The sequence below is a fragment of the Perognathus longimembris genome, unplaced genomic scaffold (genome assembly GCF_023159225.1).
Source record: "Perognathus longimembris pacificus isolate PPM17 unplaced genomic scaffold, ASM2315922v1 HiC_scaffold_4577, whole genome shotgun sequence".
Classification (NCBI taxonomy): Eukaryota; Metazoa; Chordata; class Mammalia; order Rodentia; family Heteromyidae; genus Perognathus; species Perognathus longimembris.
This window is the reverse complement of record NW_025959909.1, coordinates 12,265-30,410: the sequence shown is the minus strand read 5'-3', so window position 1 is coordinate 30,410 and position 18,146 is coordinate 12,265. Positions and strand designations below refer to the sequence as shown.

At 49.7% G+C, this 18,146-nt stretch overlaps 1 protein-coding gene across 1 annotated transcript; it reads left to right on the top strand.

Moving 5' to 3' along the window:
• The first annotated feature begins 523 nt into the window (after positions 1-523).
• On the top strand, positions 524-16,873 carry LOC125344881 (E3 ubiquitin/ISG15 ligase TRIM25-like). The gene is made up of 9 exons (XM_048337186.1): positions 524-1,192; positions 6,797-6,892; positions 9,009-9,242; positions 10,487-10,655; positions 11,688-11,753; positions 15,100-15,123; positions 15,411-15,500; positions 15,585-15,677; positions 15,932-16,873. The coding sequence occupies exons 1-9, from the start codon at positions 593-595 to the stop codon at positions 16,459-16,461; spliced, it is 1,902 nt and encodes a 633-aa protein (XP_048193143.1). The 5' UTR covers positions 524-592; the 3' UTR covers positions 16,462-16,873.
• Positions 16,874-18,146: the final 1,273 nt, after the last annotated feature.

The following is an 18,146-nucleotide window of genomic DNA, read 5'->3' as shown; positions in this document are numbered from 1 at the left end:
CCATAGATGGCTAGAACTCTTCATCCACCATCCTTAGCCTCCCAAAGCTGGGGTGACAGGGTGTACCACCCATCCACACACCTACAGTTGTTTGGTTTTGTTTGTTTTCCTAGAAGTAAGACCAGCCATGCTTGGGTGGGTTGGAGAGTGGGGGTTCCCCCATTGCTCGGAGTACAATTTTGCGAGGAAATCACACAGACCTAGGATCTGACCCCACACTCTGGGCACGCCCCACTTCCAGCCTCAGTGCACCCCCCAAACAGCACCTGGAGGGGGGGGCGTGAGGACGCTGGGAACCCCAGAGCTCCCTTCCAGCGCCCCGCCCCGAGGGCCACGATCTGGGGCTCCCAGAGGGGACCCCAGCGCTGGCCCCGCCCCCCAGCGCTGGCCCTGCCCCATCCCACCCGGCGCCCGCCCCCGGCCTTCCACGTGACTTCCTGAACACCCCCCCCCACCACCACCCCGGGCGCCGCCCCTACCCGAGCTCAGTTTCGTTTCCTCGGAGGCCCGCGACGGTCGGAGGCTCGCGCGCTCCGGCGGATCGAGTTCCCGTCCGTCCCGTCCAGTCGTCGCCCTCCCCGGGGGAAGCGCCATGGCCGAGCTGTTCCCGCTGGCCGAAGAGCTGTCGTGCTCCATCTGCTTGGAGCCCTTCAGGGAGCCGGTCACCACCCCGTGCGGCCACAACTTCTGCCGCTCGTGCCTGGATGAGACGTGGTCGGTGCTGGGCGCGCCATTCCGCTGCCCGCAGTGCCGCGCCGTCTACGCGGCGCGCCCGCAGCTGCAGAAGAACACTGTGCTGTGCTTCGTGGTGGAGCAGTTCCTGCAGGTCGAGCAGGGCCGCGCCCCCGCCGCCCCCGCCGACTGGACGCCGCCCGTGCGCGCCCCGCCGCCCAGCCCCGCCGGCCAGGTGGCCTGCGACCACTGCCTGAAGGAGGCGGCCGTGAAAACCTGCCTCGTGTGCATGGCCTCCTTCTGCCAGGAGCACCTGCGCCCGCACCTCGACAGCCCCGCCTTCCAGGACCACCCCCTGCAGCTGCCGGTGCGAGACCTCCTGCGACGCAAATGTCCCCAGCACAACCGGCTGCGGGAGTTCTTTTGCCCCGAGCACGGCGAGTGTATCTGTCACATCTGCATAGTGGAGCACAAGACCTGCTCTCCGGCTCCCCTGAGCCAGGCCAGTGCAGACCTGGAGGTAGGGCAGGGCTAGTGGTGGTGCAAGTGTGTGTGCGCGCGCACGCTCAGGGCAACTTGGGCCGATAGGGTGTTGTTGAACGGCCATGGGGGAGGGAGGGTACCTCGGGAGCCTGAGATAGACCCAGGCAGTCACCTGGGCTGCACCCCTCCCCACACACCCATTTTACAGAGGAGACAACTGAAGACACACAGGCAGGGTTATGACTCCCCCCTCCCCCCAAGCCCCTGCTTATCTGAAGATGTTCAGTTTTGAAGATCAAATAGGAACGCCAGAGGTCACCTCTGTTCCCCGGTTACAGCCCAGCCAACCCTCACCGCTGTGTGTGAGATTCATTTCATTTCCCCCGTCTCAGACAACTGAAGTGGAGAAGTGAACTCAGCACAGGGAACGTGGTAAGTGGTGTGGTTAGGAACTGTTTTTGACTCACATTTTGTTTCTGGTCTCCCCATAGAACAGACTCTAGTTCAGATCTCCAGAGCCCTGAGCACTGGATGATCTCTGAGGCCTCGGGGCATGGAGGGGTGTAGTGGGGCAGGGAGGGTGAGCAGAGCCCCAGCCATCCCCGGATGTGACCCACAGGCTCACACAATATTGCACCATAGTGGCCTTTGTCCTTGAGTGTGACTTTGAGCAGGGATTTGGCCCCTGGACCCTCATCAATAAAGGCAGGAGGAGGAGGAGGGACAAGATGGCGTTCTAAGACTCTGAGGTGTGCGATGTTCTTAGTGGTTTTGGGGATCATCATTGCCCTTTGTGGACTCATCAAAGCAGAGGCTGAGAGGATGTGACCAGCTTTTCTCTCAATGTAAACTCCAAGGCAGGGTCTGGTTTCACGGCACTCTGTCCTGGAGACACAAGCCTAGACCATGTGGGTGAGGTTGGCAGAGGTGCCAGGACCAGGACACAGGCCTTGCTTTGCCCTGCCTCGGCCACAGTCCTCGCCTGGCCTTGTCATCTCTCTGGATTTGAGCTGGGCTTCTTAGGACTTTTTCTCAGCAGCCAGACCTCAAGACATGTCCTTCAAGTTGACCCTTGTGGCACAGATCCCTCACGCTTCACCTCTTCCAGGAAAGAAATCTGCCTGGTTTTGGGGGCCAAGAACCATCTTTTTCTCCAGTAAAGCACTGTGGCTTGGGATAAGTCACTGCAGATCTCTGAGCGTCAACTTCTGCCAAGTGGAATTAATAGGAGCCTTCTCTCCCCCCCCCCCCCCCCTTACCCCTTTTTCCCTGGGTGGTTGGAGGGCTCTGGGGAGATAAGCCTTGTGGGAAGTGCTGCTTAGGATCTGTTGGCAAAAGGGTATGGCTGCTTATTGGACTCCCACCCTAGTTGGTCCTAGATCTGGGTTTGATTCCCGACTTGCCTTCTCAGCTGGGAAATGGTAAAAAGTGAACTCAGAAGGTGATTAGGAGGGAGAGATGAGGCAGTCTGTAAAAATACATTTAGTGTGGATGCTCCCTTTCTGGTCCTCAGGCCTGGCAGCCTGGTTCCCAAAGAGAAGCACTTTTAGAGGCTCTTCTCCACAGAGGCAGAAGCTTTTCCTTTGGTACCTGTCCTGGGGCTTGCGCTCAGGTCCTAGGTGCTTGCTGTGCTGTCCCTGAGCTTTTGTGCTCAAGGCTACATGCTTAGCTTTTTAATTCTTTTTTTTTTTTTTTTTTTTTTTGCCAGTCCTGGGGCTTGAACTCAGGGCCTGGGCCTGAGCAATGTCTCTGGTTTCTTTTTGCTTAAGGCAAGGACTCTACCACTTGAGCCATGGAATCACTTCTGGCTTTTTCTATCTATGTGGTGCCGAGGAATCAAACCCAGGGCTTCATGCATGCTAGGCAAGCACTCTACCGCTAAGCCACATTCCCAGCCCCCAGCTTTTTAATTCTTGTAGCAAGATTCCCTCGCCAAGACAGCCCCCATGGGTCTCCTTCCAGCCTGGCTTGCTGCTCATGCAACTTCCGGTGCCAGTCCTCTGCTGGCTGGGCAGAGCCCCCAGGCATGGGTGTCTCTGCTGATAGTGTGGGGGCAGACTCGGGACTGTGGCCTCCTACATGGAGCATCCAAGTCCTTGGCCTATGACAGTCCTAACTCATTTTCAAAAATTGTTTGCTCTTGATTTAGGGGGGGGTCTTTGTGGCTATTCAGGCCCCTAGTCTGCTTCTTTTTGGTCTGGAGTTGTATGGGCCCCTGCCCATGAAGAGTACACTGTCATTTAATTAATGGTAGATAAAGTGTTTCAAAATGTAGGGTTCGGGGCTGGGGATATGGCCCAGTGGTAGAGTGCTTGCCTCTAATACATGAAGCCCTGGGTTCAATTCCCCAGCACCACATATATAGAAAATGGCCAGAAGTGGCGCTGTGGCTCAAGTGGCAGAGTGCTAGCCTTGAGCAAAACAGAAGCCAGGGACAGTGCTCAGGCCCTGAGTCCAAGGCCCTGGACTGGCAAAAAAAAAAAAAAAAAAGTAGGGTTCCAGGTGCAGTGCTAAGAGCAGCTCATGGAAGCCAGGCCCGGTGGCTTTCCTGTGTGTCTTCTGGTTCTCCCAGGCCAAATCTGCCTTTGTTTGGCCTTTGGCCCCAGAGGATCTGAGTGAGCCACTGGTAGAGGCCCCACGAAAGGACAGAGTCCCAGAGGTGGAGTCTGGAACTTGGTTAGAGTCTTGGACTTTCTGGTTGAGTTTATGTGGCCTTGATGCCTGCTTGCAACCTTGACAAATGAGATTGTTACTGATTCAAGAGTGGGCTCAGCCCTGAGTTTCTGTCTTTTCTTTTTCTTTTTTCTTTGTCCGTCCCACGGCTTATACTCAGGGCCTGAGCACTGCCCCTGGCTTATTTTGGCTCAGGGCTAGCACTCTTAAAACTTGAGCTACAATGCCATTTCTGGCCTTTTCTGTTTATGTGGTACTGAGGAATCGAACCCAGGGCTTCATGCACGCTAGGCAAGCACTCCACTAAGCCATATTCTCAGCCCTCCTGAGCTCTTTTGCTCAAGGCTAACAACTCTTGGAACCACAGCTCCACTTCTGGTTTTCTGGTGGTTAATTAGAGATAAGAGTCTCACAGACTTTCCTGCCTGGACTGGTTTTGAACCATGATCCTCAGATCTCACTCAGCCTCCTGAGTAGTTAGGATTACAGGTATGAGCCACCAGCACACGGCCATGTTTACAATTTTAATACCAGAACCATAGCTGGGCCAGTTAATAGCAAGGTGATCTTAGACAGGTGACTTAATTGTTCTGTGCCTCAGTGTCATTGTCTCTAAAGGTTGGGTCGTTTCTACTCCATAGTCTTGTTCTTGGAGGGTGGGGAGATGTATTGGATCTAGAACTTAGGGTCTCTCATGCTTACTTGGCTCTTTTGCTCAAGACTGACGCTCTAACACTTGAGCCACACTTCCACTTCTGGCTTCTGGGTGGTTAATTTGCAGATAAGAGTCTCTTGGATTTGTCTGCTCAGGCTGGCTTTAATTGTGATCCTCAGATCTCAGCCTCCTGATGTAGCTAGAATTACAGGCATGCGCCACTGTCATGAGCCGCTGTTGCCTGGCTGACACAGTCTTGTTCCTACTTGGAAAAGTTAGTATTTGTTGCATGTGGGACCAATACATCCACTTACATATAACATCATGGCAGTTAGGATGATGGTGGCAGTGATTTGGTGGCTGTTCCTTTCCTTCTCTGTGCCCCAGTGTTTCATTTAAGCAGGTACAAAAGAGTCTCGGGTATTGATGTAAAAACACATAGGAATAACATGAAGCTCTTGTCTTTCTTCATGCACATGTCTTTACTCATGCCTTTGTTTTGGGGCATGGTTAGGAGGCAAAGAATTCTGGAGTAGCGTAGCTCAATTTTAGCAATTGAAGGGATTTGCATCTGGGCTGCAGCCCTATGGCTAGCTCATCCTTATTGACAGCCCTGGGGTGTTGAGGTGCAGTTTGGACTGTGGGTTTTGTCCCTCTGCCTTCCTGAGGTGAGCAGAGTTTCTTGCAACTTCCTCCTGGGATAGGCAGGGCCCCTGGGGAGGACAGTCCCAGCTATCAGGCTTGTTTTTCTCTCTGGGTCCTCTTCTCCAGAATCTCAGCTCAGGGTGGTTCCTCTGCTTTGCTGGCTTTTTTTTTTTTTTTTTTTTTTTTTGGTGTCTTTTTGATGTGTTTGTCTCCTCTCCCAAAACCGATACTCTTCTACTTGAGAGCCACAGCTCTTGCTGGTTAACTGGAGATGGGAGTCTCATGGACATTTATGCCTGGGCTACCTTTGAACTGCAGTCCTCAGATCCCAGCCACCTGAGTAGCCAGGATCGCAGGTATGAGTCACTGGTGCTCAGCAGTTGGTTTTTTTTTTGTTTGTTTGTTTATTTTTTGCCAGTCCTGGGCCTTGAACTCAGGGCCTGAGCACTGTCCCTGGCTTCTTTTTGCTCAAGGCTAGCACTCTGCCACTTGAGCCACAGCGCCACTTGTGGCCGTTTTCTGTATATGTGGTGCTGGGGAATTAAACCCAGGGATTCACGTATATGAGTCAAGCACTCTTGCCACTAGGCCATGTTCCCAGCCCAGTTTTTTTTTTTTTTTTTTTGGCCAGTCCTGGGCCTTGGACTCAGGGCCTGAGCACTGTCCCTGGCTTCTTCTTGTTCAAGGCTAGCACTCTGCCACTTGAGCCACAGCGCCACTTCTGGCCATTTTCTGTATATGTGGTGCTGGGGAATTGAACCTAGGGCCTCATGTATACGAAGCAAGCACTCTTGCCACTAGGCCATATCCCCAGCCCCCAGTTAGTTTGTTTGTTTTTTAAACATTGTTCAGGTTTTCTTCCATATTCTGCCTGCTTTCTGGAGTGTTTGCACTGGTAGATTTTGTTGTAGGCCTGTTGGAATGATGGCCAGTGCGGAAGCAGCTGTCGCTGCTTCTACGGCTGTGCAGGTCTGGCCACTTGCTGCTGCCTTTGGCTTGATTTCATCAGCTGTTGAGTGTGCCCTAGTGAAGAAATCTCCAATTATAGAAGCTGGCATTTTGTCTGACCTTACAAAGACCCAAGCAGGGTACTGAACACTCACCCAGTTTCTGTTGGTTCTCCTTAGAGCCCTGCAGTTAGGAACAGTCCTATCTAATTCATGGCAAAGAAATTGAGATGGGAGCCAGTAGTTGAGAACTGAGACTTGGAACTTTCTCTGTCTCCAAGTTCTAATGTCTTTTCTGCCCTGTGTCCCTTAAGAGATGCAGGGAAGAAGCCCATATGACAGGCTTTAAGAAGCTCTAGGAAGCCATGCTAAGAAGCTCTAGGAAGCCACGCGTTGGTGGTTCGTGATTATAACCCTCGCTACTCAGGGGGCTGAGATCTGAGGATCCTGGTTTGAAGCCAGCTCATACAGACACATTTTAGAGACTCTTATCCCCAGTTAACCACCAAAAAGCTAGAAATGGGGCTGTGCCTCAAGTGGTAGAGTGCCATCCTTGAGCAAAAAAGAGCACCGTAGCCCTAAGTTCAAGCACCACTACTGTGGAGAGAGACAGAGACAGAGTGACAGAGACAAAGAAGTTCCAGACAGTGTAAAGTGTGACTCCTGATGGAGGGGGGCTGGCTGAAGAGGGTTATCTTACCCTGGTTTGTTTCCTCTGCAGAACAAACTGAGGCATAAACTAACCATCATGTACAGTCACATCAACGGGGCATCGAAAGCGCTGGAGGACGTGAGAGCCAAGCAGCAGGGTGTGCGGGTGAGTACCCCATTCCCTACCCCAGGCTAGTCCTGGGGTTTCCCTTTGGCCTCTGAGTGCAAGACAGCCAAGTGCACTCACAGTGTCTGAATCAAATGTCATCCTGGCAAAGCGTGCAATGAGTGATGTGCCCAAGTGAGAGTCTTCATAAACCCAAGTTGAAAACTACAAAGCCTGAGTACGTAATTCAAGTGATTTGAATGTGGTCTCCAGTTCAGACTTCACTCCCCTCCATAACATCCCAAACCCCAAACAACTCCCTCGTTAAAAACTAAAACTAAAATGTAGTAACCTAGAGCCTGTATGGTAGCACACATCTGTCATCCCAGCTACTAAGGGAGGCAGAGATAGAAAGATGAGAGTTTGAGGCCAGTCTATGCAAAGTTACTGAGGCTATAGATAAAAATAAAAACGAAATACAAGACCAAAAGGGCTGGGGGCGTGGCTCAAGTGGTAGGACACCTGCCAAGCATGCCCTGGGTTCAAACCTCAGTACTGAGGAAAAGAAGAGGTAGGAACATAGGAAAGTCATTATAATATATGAAGTGGGAGAAAAACAGGAAACCAAAGTACATACCGCTAGAGCCATGCCTGTTTCTATAAAGGAAGTGGAGTTATTTCCTATGGCTGCAGTAATGAATTGACAATGGGCTGGGCATGGAAGAAAATAAAATTCACAGTTGTGGAGGCCAAAAGCCCAACATCAAGGTGTTAGTGGGGCCTCACTCCCCTCTAAAGTCCTTATGGAGAGCCCTTTCCTGCCTTTCCTGTCCCACAACTTAGCCTTGTGTCTGCACTGCTCCACTTTGCCTGGTCTCCCCGTGGCTCCCCCTTCTCCCTCTGTGCCTTCTCTTCCCTCTAATAAGGACCCAGGTCACTGGACTTAGGACCCACCCCACACGGGTCATCCAGGGGTGTCCAGACCCTTAGTTATTTACATTAGCAGATGCCAAGGTCATGCTCTCTGGCTCTGGAATGTGGCCTATCTTTGGTGAGCCAGCTTGACCCATAGCAGTAGGAAAGAACACTGGAAGGAGGAATTGTAGGCCAGTCGCTGATAAATAAGGGATTTTTTTTTTGGTACTGATACTAGGGCTTGAACTCAGGGGCTGTGGCTAAAGTGGTGGAGTGCTAGCCTTGAGATAAATGCCAAGGGAGAGAGGAAGACCCTGAACTAAGCATACCCTTGGTGTAGCCCCTCCTCTTTTCCTCTCATTACCATCTCTCCCTTTCCCTCTGCCAGAAGTAACTACTACCTTAAGTAAGTTAATGAATTCCCAGGTGTGTGTGTGTGTGTGTGTGTGTGTGTGTGTGTGTGTGTGTGTGTGTGTGTGTGTGTGTGTGTTATTATCAAAGTTTGAATTCAGGGCCTCAAACTCCCACTCAGCTTCTTGCTCATGGCTCTACCACTTGAGCCATGCCTCCAGTCCTGCATTGTTGGTTAATTGGAGATAGTGTCTCACAGACTTTTCTGCCTGGGCTGGCTTTGAAACTCAATCCTCAGATCTCAGTCTCTTTCTAGCTAGGATTAGAGGTGTGAGCCACCAGGGCTAGACATTTGTTTATATTTGCATATATGCATTCCTTAGCAGTAAACACTACTTTGTTTCTAAGCTTTAAAGTGCTTCATTCTACATGGTTTCTACAAGTTGCTTTTCTCCATGGAGATTTATCCAGGCATCATTTTCACTTATTAAATTTTATGACTATTTAATATTCCTCATGAGAGTTTGGGAGTATTTTTTTTTTTCCTGAGGTGGTACACTATATTGTCCAGTCTAGCTTCCAAACTCCTGGGCCTAAATGATCCTCGTGTCCCAGCGTCATGATGAGCTACAACTGCAGTAGTAAAGCATTATGCCTGTCTTGGTTTTGCTGTTTCAAACAATGCTGCTTGTGTCCATTCTTGTGTGTGTCCCTGGGGCACACACAAATGTTCTAGGATTCCAGTTGTTGGGTCATGGGGTGTGGAAACCTGCACACTTCCACATGGACTAGGCATTGCCAAATGAAGCAGGCACACTCTCACCACGGGCTCCCACTGCACACACCCACGGGGCAGCAACCACAGCACTTCCGCCTTTCTGACAGAGCCCTCCCACCTCGCCCTTCCTAGGAGGCTGCCAACAGGAAGGTGGAGCAGCTGAGACAAGAATTCCTGGAAATGAAGGCGCTCATCGACGCCTCAGAGGCCAGCTCCACACGCAAGATAAAGGAGGAGGAGATGAGAGTCAGCACCAAATACGAGAGCATTTATCAGATCCTGCTCAAGAAGAGGAGCGAGATCCAGAACCTGAAGGCGGACATCGAGCAGAGCCTGGCCAAGGGGGACGAGTATGAGTTTCTGGAGGTGGGCCTTGATGAGGGCACAGCAAGGTTCTTTCTGCCCAGCATCATAATTTTTTTTGTGTGTGTATGTGCCTGTCCTTGTGCTTGAACTCAGGGCCTGGGCACGGTCTCTGGTTGAGCTTTTCTGCTTTACCACTTTTGCTATAGTTTCACTTTTGGATTTTTGGTGGTTAATTGGAAATAAGAGTCTCACGGATTTTCTTTCTTAGACTGGCTTTGAATTATGATCCTCAGATCTCAGCTTCCTGAGTAGCTGGGTAACAGGAGTGAACCACTGGCTCTTGGTTCCAACTCAGGGCATGTACCAAACATTGCCACTTGAGCCATGCTTCCAGCTCATCTTGCTTTTTTTTTTGGCCAGTCCTGGGCCTTGGACTCAGGGCCTGAGCACTGTCTGTGACTTCCTTTTTGCTCAAGGCTAGCACTCTGCCACTTGAGCCACAGCACCATTTCTGGCCATTTTCTTTATATGTGGTGCTGGGGAATTGAATCTAGGGCCTCATGTATACAAGGCAAGCACTTTTGCCACTAGGCCATATTCCCAGCCCCTCATCTTGCTTTAAAAAAAAAAAAAAAATTTACTGTATGCTGCTTCTAGGGCTTGAACTCAGGGTCTCAAGCGCTTGAGTAGTTTGTTTGTTTGTTTTTCACTCAAGGCTGGTGCTCAAACTATAGAGGCCTCTATGTTCTCCTCCTATCCTTCTCCCACATGGCCCCTGGAAGTGCCACCCCTGCCATTTCTGTCCTCATGCTCCTTAGCATGGCCTTCAAGGTCCTTGGTGCCCACACCTGACATTTGCTGGCAGGCTTATGTCTTGCCAGCAAGCCACTGGTTGTGCTTTGTGCTGAGCACAGCACACTCCCCAGATACAGCAGGCACTGATGGGGATACCATATTGGCCCCTGCCCAGTGGATGGAATCTTACTTTCAGAGCCAGCAACAGGGTCCTGACTGCCCTCGAGCCCCATCATGACACCCCTATTGGCACTCCAGGTCATGTGTGTCCGCGCCCCAGCTCAGGTATAGGTCTTTCCGAGGCACTTGTCTTAGCCTGTCCCTCCTCTTTACCCATCTTCCTCTTGCATAGGCCACGGGGAGCCCAGTGGCACTTTAACTGCTGGCAGCTTTGGTCCTGTGGTTTATAAACAGGATGGTTAAACGTAGCACCGGTGGGCACAGGGTGGTGAGGACCAAGACCAAGCCTGGCTTCCCTCCAGCTGCCTGTCGTCCTGGGCTTGTTTCAGAAAGCAGCAAAACTGCAAGGCGTCTCATCAAAGCCAGTCTATATCCCCAAAGTGGAGATGGATCATGAGCTCATGAAGAGGGTCTACCAGAGCACCCTGGAGCTCAAGAACGAGCTGAAGCGGACCCTTAGACAGCTCCAGGAGAAGCCCGAGGAGCCATCCAGCTCAGGTAACTGCAACCCCACGCTGTTACTGGAAGACCCCTGAAACATGCGTGGATCTTCTCATTGCATTAGGCTGGAGGAGGGGGTCAGCAGAACATTGGGGCTAGCCACCCCAGCAGAAGGGTCTTCACTGCATCCTATTAAGATGCTATCCAAAATGGTGTGTGTGTGTGTGTGTGTGTGTGTGTGTGTGTGTGTGTGTGTGTGTGTGTGTGTGTGTGTGTGTTGGTACTTGAACTCAGGGCCTCACAGTCTCATTTGGCTTTCTTGCTCAAGGCTGGTGCTCTGCCACTTGAGCCACCCCTCTACTTTAAGATTTTCTCTTTGTGTTTCAGGCCTGGGGCTTGAACTCAAGACCTGGGGGCTGTCCCTGAGCCTTTTAAAAATCAAAGCTATCATTGTCCTCGAGCTGTAGCTCCATTTCCAGTTTTTTTTTTTTTTTTTTTTTTTTTGTGGTTAATTAATTGGAGATGAGTCTTATAGGCTTTCCTGCCTGCCTGGCTTTGAGCTGTGATCCTTAGATCTCAGCCTTCTAAGTAGCTAGGGTTACGGTCATGAACCACTGGCACTTGGCCACTTCAGAAGTTTTGCTGGTTGATTGGAGATAAGATTCTCACCTGAGCAGGTAAAAAAGTCTGTTGAGGCCAGAAAACTGGAAGTGGAGCTGTGGCTTAAAGTGGTAGAGCACTAGTTTTGAGCAAAATAGCTCAGGGATAGCACTCAGGCCCAGAGTTTAAGCCCCATGACTGACCAAAAAAAAAACAAAAAACTCGCCTGATTTTCTTGACCATTCTGGTCATGATTCTTAGATCACAGCTTCCTGACTTGCTGAGATTACAGGTGAGAGCCAGTATACCCAGCTCCCATTTACATGAAGAGAGCTTGTTCTCTTAACCTTTGTTTCTATCTCTTGCAAATGATCTGAAGGTCAATCTGTGGAAATGACTGTCAGTGAAAACATTTTACCCCTCACGGCAAAGCTGGCTTTCTTGGTTGGTGGAGAAGAGCCACATACAGTGGGCTGTTTTGTATCACAGGTGACTCAGGAGACTGTGGCACAGAGCCTACAAGCAAACCCTCACGCCCCATGAAGAAGAACCCTCGTAAGTAGCCAAACAGCTACAGCCCCAGGGCATGGTCATGGTCGTGACTGGCATCACTTTGAGACCTCACAGGGGTCAGAGGGCATCGTGCCCCTCCCCTCACCACAGGGACCTGGATCTCTCTGGAGAAGTCTAGTGTACTCCTGCAGAGTAGCACAGGAGTTCCATGGGGGCAGAAAGGGTTACTTGTCCACCACACTGAGAGGGCCATCTGGGAGTCCTGGTCTGGAGGGGATGTGCCATGGTCCCCATGAAAGGAGGCCATGTTTCTTAGCAAACCTTGCCTCTCTCGGGTGTCAGCAGCCTGTCTGACCTATAATGGTGTCTCTTCTGATTTTCCCCACCTTGATTCATTATTGCCTTCTCCTCCTCCCCCAACAGAGCCAGTTTTTTCCTAATCCCCACTATAGGAAAAATTAATACCACCCATGCGCAGCTTATTGGCTTATCCATAAAAGGAGTGACGTTTTCATACATTTCTCCACCACCCTACCCCCACCCTGCTGCCCTGGAAATAGCAATGTTTTCCCTTGATGGGCATGATCTTGAGTTGGGTTGAAAAATGATCCTCGGGCTGGGAATGTGGCCTAGTGGTAGAGTGCTTGCCTAGCATGTTGAGGCCCTGGGTTTGATTCCTCAGTAGCACAGAAACAGAAAAGGCTGAAAGCAGTGCTGTGGCTCAAGTGGTAGAGAGCTAGCTTTGAGCAAAAGAAGCTCAAGGACAGTGCCCAGGCTATGAGTTTAAGCCCCAGGGCTGGCAAAACAAAAAAGGAGAAAAATGGTCCTCATTTTCCCCAACTGTCCACATTTTAGCAGTAATGATATTGAGACTACAGGATGATGATGATTGTGGTGGTGATATGTGTGTGCATGTGTGCATGCATATATGCGTGTGTGTGTGTGTTTAGTTTCCTATGAACACTGGTTGTGAGAGTACTTTCCAAGCTATAGATCCACCATGGGGTAACCGTGATTGCTTCCCCATGTCAGTATGGAAAGTCAGTGGATAGTTGTAGGGAGAGAGTATGGGTTGGCTTTTCTCTGTTGCTTTTTTGGATCGTCTTCGGCAGACAGCTGTTGGATAGCAGCCCCTGTATGGACTAGATCAAGGGCTTAGGTGCTGGGGATAGCTGGAGAAGAGAAGCCAGGAGAAGCCACAACATGGTGAAGGGCACTTGTATGAAAGGGGAGAGGACTGTTAGTCTGGATCCTTTTGGAATCTTCTTCCCCAGGAGGTTTCCTTCCTGCTGCTTCAGGTCCCCAATACCACTCAACATGGGGGGGGGGGGGAAGAAACTCACTTGTTTTGCAGAGTGACACCCTAGAAAATCATTAGTGCCATGTTAGTTAAACTTGGGAATGAGTCAGATTCCTCTGTGTTGAAAGTGGACCCAAATAAACCAGCTGGGGTCAGGGAAGAGGTGAGGTAGGGCAGATTGGTCACCATACAGGAAACTCCCAAGAGGAGCAATGAGCAGGAAGGCGCCTGGGTACCAGGTGCTGAACCCCTAGAAGTGGGCAGCGGTGAGGAGAGTGCTGGTGAACTGTAAGAAGTGGTACTATGCTACATGGGGCCAAGTGGAAGTCAATTCCACCAGCAGAAGCAGAGCTTATCTATGACACACCCTGAAGGCACAGGGCTAAGAGCCCCCACTGCATGATGGGTGAGGTGGCAGATGGGTGAGATGGCAGAGGTTGCTAAGCCTCCGTCCCACCTGAATGCTTGATTGAGTTGTGACTCAAAGTCTCTCCACCCCCACCACAGACCACCTCTGGCCTAGCCCTGCTTCCCAGACTTCTTACCCTCTGTGTCTGGTGATTGTGCTTTTCTTAGGGGTCCCTAGGTAACATGGCAGCTGCTGTTGGGGGACCACACATGGATACAGTGTTTTAGTCCAACTCAGTTCCATGGACCTATACTCCAGACTCTCTGTTAACTCTTTTTTAGTTGTTTTGTTTTCTGCCAGTACTGGGGCTTGAACTCAGGGGCTGGATGCTATCCCTTAGCTTTTTCACTCAAGGCTGGCTGACATGACATTCTAACACTTAAGCCACAGTTCCACTTCTGGCTTTGTGGTAGTTAACTGGAGAGAAGAGTCTCACAGATTTTCCTGCTTGTGCTAGTTTTGAGCCTTGATCCTCAGAGTAGGTAGGATTACAGGTGTGTGTCACCAGCGCCCGACTGTTTATGGAGCCCAGATTGGCCTTAGACTTGAAATCCTTCTGCCTCAATCACCTGAGTTCTGTGGTTACAAGTGTGTGTCATTCTTCCCAGCTCACTCTAGGGAGATATCTAAATATCTATCTATCTATCTATAGATACCCCTGCCCCACCCCAGCAGTGATGGAGTTTGAGCTCAAGACCTGTGCTTGCTAGGCCGGTAGTCTAACACTAGAGCCATGCCTCCAGCCTTGCATTTTACTCGTATATTTTGGATATAGAGTCTAGAGAGCTTTTTTCTACCCTGCCTGGCTTCAGACTGTGTCATCCAGATCCTGAGCAGGTAGGATTCCCTTTGGGTATGTTGTAAAAACTATTTTGTTTCCTTCTTAAATGTATATAGTTGGATAGGTTTTGGCAAAGGATATCTGTGTTACAATTACTCAAGTCAACGTGAAGACTCTCAGTTACCCTAGAACATTCCTTCCTGCTTCTTCTTATTATCTACTCTTGTGCTCCCTACCACCATGGAGGCTTCCTGTCACTGTTGATAATTATTGTCTGTTGTTCCCTTCTATTTTTTTTATTTAAATACTTCCCTATAATGATACATTTTAATTATTATATTTTATTTTGATAGTAATAGGGTATTTATTTATTTATTTGCCAGTCCTGGACCCTGAACTTAGGGCCTGAGTACTATCCCTGGCTTCCATTTGCTCAAGGCCTAGCACTCTACCACTGGAGCCACAGCACCACTTCTGGCCATTTTTTATATATATATGTGGTGCTGGGGAATCAAACCCAGGGCTTCATGTGTATGAGGCAAGCTCTCTTACACTAGGCCGTATTCCCAGCCCTCCCTTCTATTTTTTTTTTTTTAATTTTTTCAAAAACATGTACCTGGCCAACAAGTTACGGAAAGCTCCCTTCTATTTTTTGAGTGAAAGAATCCTAGCTTTTTTTTTTTTTTTTTTTTTTTTTGGTCTGAGACAAATGACTTGAACTTGGCACATGACACTTTTGCTTATTGGCTATTGCTCTACCAGTGGAGCCACACCACCAACTCCCATCCTAAGCTTTATTTGCATGAGTGAAGTTCATTGAAATGAATATGATTACAGTCATTTAAAAGTCTCATGGTGCCCTTAAAAATATCATAATCCTGAAAACTTTCTTTTTCAGAAGAAAAGAAGTCCAAGAAAACTTGTAAGTTGTGTATTTATGCATCTTTTTGTTCTTGAGACTTGTCTGATCCTAGAACTAACAGCTGGCAGCTGTCTTGTCTTTGTCTTAGGACTGGGTTCTGTCCAGGCAGGCCGGCCTGAGCTTCTATGTGCATGAAATAATGAGAGAGCCATAGCTTTATCTGGACTAACCCCAGTATCCCTTTCTGTGTGTGTTTATGGAAGTAGCTTTTGGAAGGAGCTTGGAAGGGAAGAGAGGCCATTTCCATCCCTCTGTCACATCACTCGTGTTTCTCCTTTTCACTCTAGCCCCTGGCTGTACCCCTCCCCCAACTGTCAAACTACCTACCTTTGGAGCTCCTGGACAGTCAGTGGATTCGAAACCAACTGTCTCAGATGGTGAGGTCTTGTGGGCTAGGGTGGTTGTGTGTTCACTGTGAGTTTGTCCTGAATAATACTTTCTGTGTCCTCTCACAACTACAGCCAAAGCTAGCACTGCACAGCCCGGTTCCGCGTCTGTTAAAGACAAGGTGCTAACCATCTTCTTAACCAAGTCCAAACCCGAGCTGCAGGAGTGTGAGTAGCCTGGCTCTGGATGGAAGAATGGATGGCTGGGTGGGTGGGTGAATGGATGGATGATGGGGTAAATGGAATGATAGATAGATGGGTGGCAGGGTGAATGAATGGATGGCTGGGTGAGTGGGTGGATGGATGGATTTCTGGGTGGGTGGGTGGATGGACAAATATATAGAAAGCAATAAGAGAAAAGCCTAAAAGTAACAGTACTTTGGGCCCCTTGTAATCAGTTCCTTGGGGTGATGCTTTCTCAGATTCTGTTAGAATTATCCTGGACTACAACACTGCCCACAACAAGGTGGCATTGACAGAGAACTATACCACCGCGTCAGTGGCTGATGTGCCTCAGAACTACCGGCCACATCCTCAGAGGTTCACCTACTGCTCTCAGGTGCTGGGCCTGCACTGCTACAAGAAAGGGATTCACTACTGGGAGGTGGAACTGGGAAGGAACAACTTCTGTGGGGTAGGCATCTGCTATGGCAGCATGGATCGGCAGGGCCCCGAGAGCCGGCTCGGCCGCAACAGCAAGTCCTGGTGTGTAGAGTGGTTCAACAACAAGATCTCCGCCTGGCACAATAATGTGGAGAAAACACTGCCCTCTACCAAAGCCACAAGGGTGGGTGTGCTTCTCAACTGTGACCACGGCTTTGTCCTTTTCTTTGCTGTTCCCGACAAGGTCTACCTGTTGTACAAATTCAAGGTGGACATCACAGAAGCTCTGTATCCCGCCTTCTGGGTGTTCTCTGCAGGCACATCACTCTCTATCTGCTCCTCCAAGTAGACAGGCCCTAAGGCAGGCCATGGACACTTAGGTTCACTGCCTGGGGGGCAACTGTGACTAGAAAGGGGGTTGCAGTGAGATTCTCCTTGGAGAGCTTTTCTGGGTCCCCAGTGTTTAGAAGGATGGGGGGAGGTTGAGGAACGTGGGGAGCTGGGGCAAAAGGGGAGGGATTTACTGGGAAAAGGGTAGGGTGATTGTCTGCCTACCTCCTGGTGACCACTGTGGCAGGATAACCTCTTCCCACTTTTCTGGAAAATCTCCAGGCAGCTGGGCATCTGAGCAGAGCTTTGGGTAATAAAGTCATTAATGCCCCTTTCTCTTGTACAGAATCTGCAGCCACATTCTTTCTCAGGTGATGGATGAACAGGCTTTTATTCTCTAGGATAGCTTTTAGATCTTGGTGTTTTGATTACTCTTTTTTTTTTTTTGGCCAGTCCTAGGCCGTGAACTCAGGGCCTGAGCACTGTCCCTAGCTTCTTTTTGCTCAAGGATAGCACTCTGCCACTTGAGCCACAGCGCCACTTCTGGCCATTTTCTGTATATGTGGTGTTGAGGAGTCGAACCCAGCCTCATGTATACGAGGCAAGCACTCTTGCCAGTAGGACATATTCCCAGCCCTTTGATTACTCTTTAGATGAAAAAAAAATCTAGTGCCTGTGGCTCATGCCTGCAATCCTAGCTACTCAGAAGGCTGAAATCTGAGAATCAAAGTTTTGAAGTCCATGGGTCTCTTACCTCCAATGAGTCACCAAAAATAAAAAGCCAGAAGTGGTGCTGTAACTCAAGTGGTAGAGTAAAAAAGTGAAGGGACAGTGCCCAGGCCTTGAGTTCAAGCTCCAGTACTGGCACAAGTGCATACCAAGAAATATAAAATAAAAATACGGATCTGGCTGCTGGCGGCTCACTCTTGTAAAACCTAACTACTCAGGAGGCTGAGATCTAAGGATAATGGTTCAAAGCCAGTCATGGCAGGAACATCCATGAGACACATCTCCAATTAACCACCAGCAAACTGGAAGTGGAGCTATGTCTCAAAATGGTAGAGTGCTAGCCTTGAGCCAGAAAGCTCAGGGTCAGTACCCAGGCCCTGAGTTCGGGCCCCATGACCAACAAAACATATAAAAATTTTAAAATTCCAAGGTAATTTTATTTCAATATATAGATTACCTTTATGGTGCTAGTGATTGAGCCCAGGTTGTTTCCAGACTATCCCTAAACTTCCTTCCTCCCTTGAATTTCTGTATCAACCCTCCCCTTGGAATCTTTCTAGTTAAAGCTTCAGATTATGGTCTGAATCAGCCTGTGTTGGCTTTGTGATTAGGTGACGGTCAGTGTGACTCAGGTCTCATTTGGATGGAAATGGCTTCCTCTTCTCAGCATCTCACTGAAGACACTTTGACTGCTACTGAAGAGCCTTGCTGGACATCTTTCTTCCTTTCCCATGGTTTAGGCTATGGAGCAGGTGGGACGCTGACCTGGGTAACAGCAGTGAGGTGTTTTGCTCTTACCAGAGTGCCTTGCCTTAACAGCTGTCTCCAACCACAGCGTCCCTGTCCCCTGCATTGTAGATATTGGACTGGTTGAGGTATGTGCCCTGTGGCTACCACAGTCAAGCAGCCAGCCATACTGGATCCTGGAAGACTGTTGTCATGCAGACATGCTGTCTCTGGCCACTGCAGGAACCA

Excerpts from the sequence above, each read along its gene's own strand:
- LOC125344881 (XM_048337186.1), top strand. The coding sequence starts at position 593 with ATGGCCGAGCTGTTCCCGCTGGCCGAAGAGCTGTCGTGCTCCATCTGC. Across the intron at positions 1,193-6,796 it reads AGGCCAGTGCAGACCTGGAG|AACAAACTGAGGCATAAACT; the intron begins GTAGGGCAGGGC and ends TTTCCTCTGCAG. Across the intron at positions 9,243-10,486 it reads ACGAGTATGAGTTTCTGGAG|AAAGCAGCAAAACTGCAAGG; the intron begins GTGGGCCTTGAT and ends GGCTTGTTTCAG.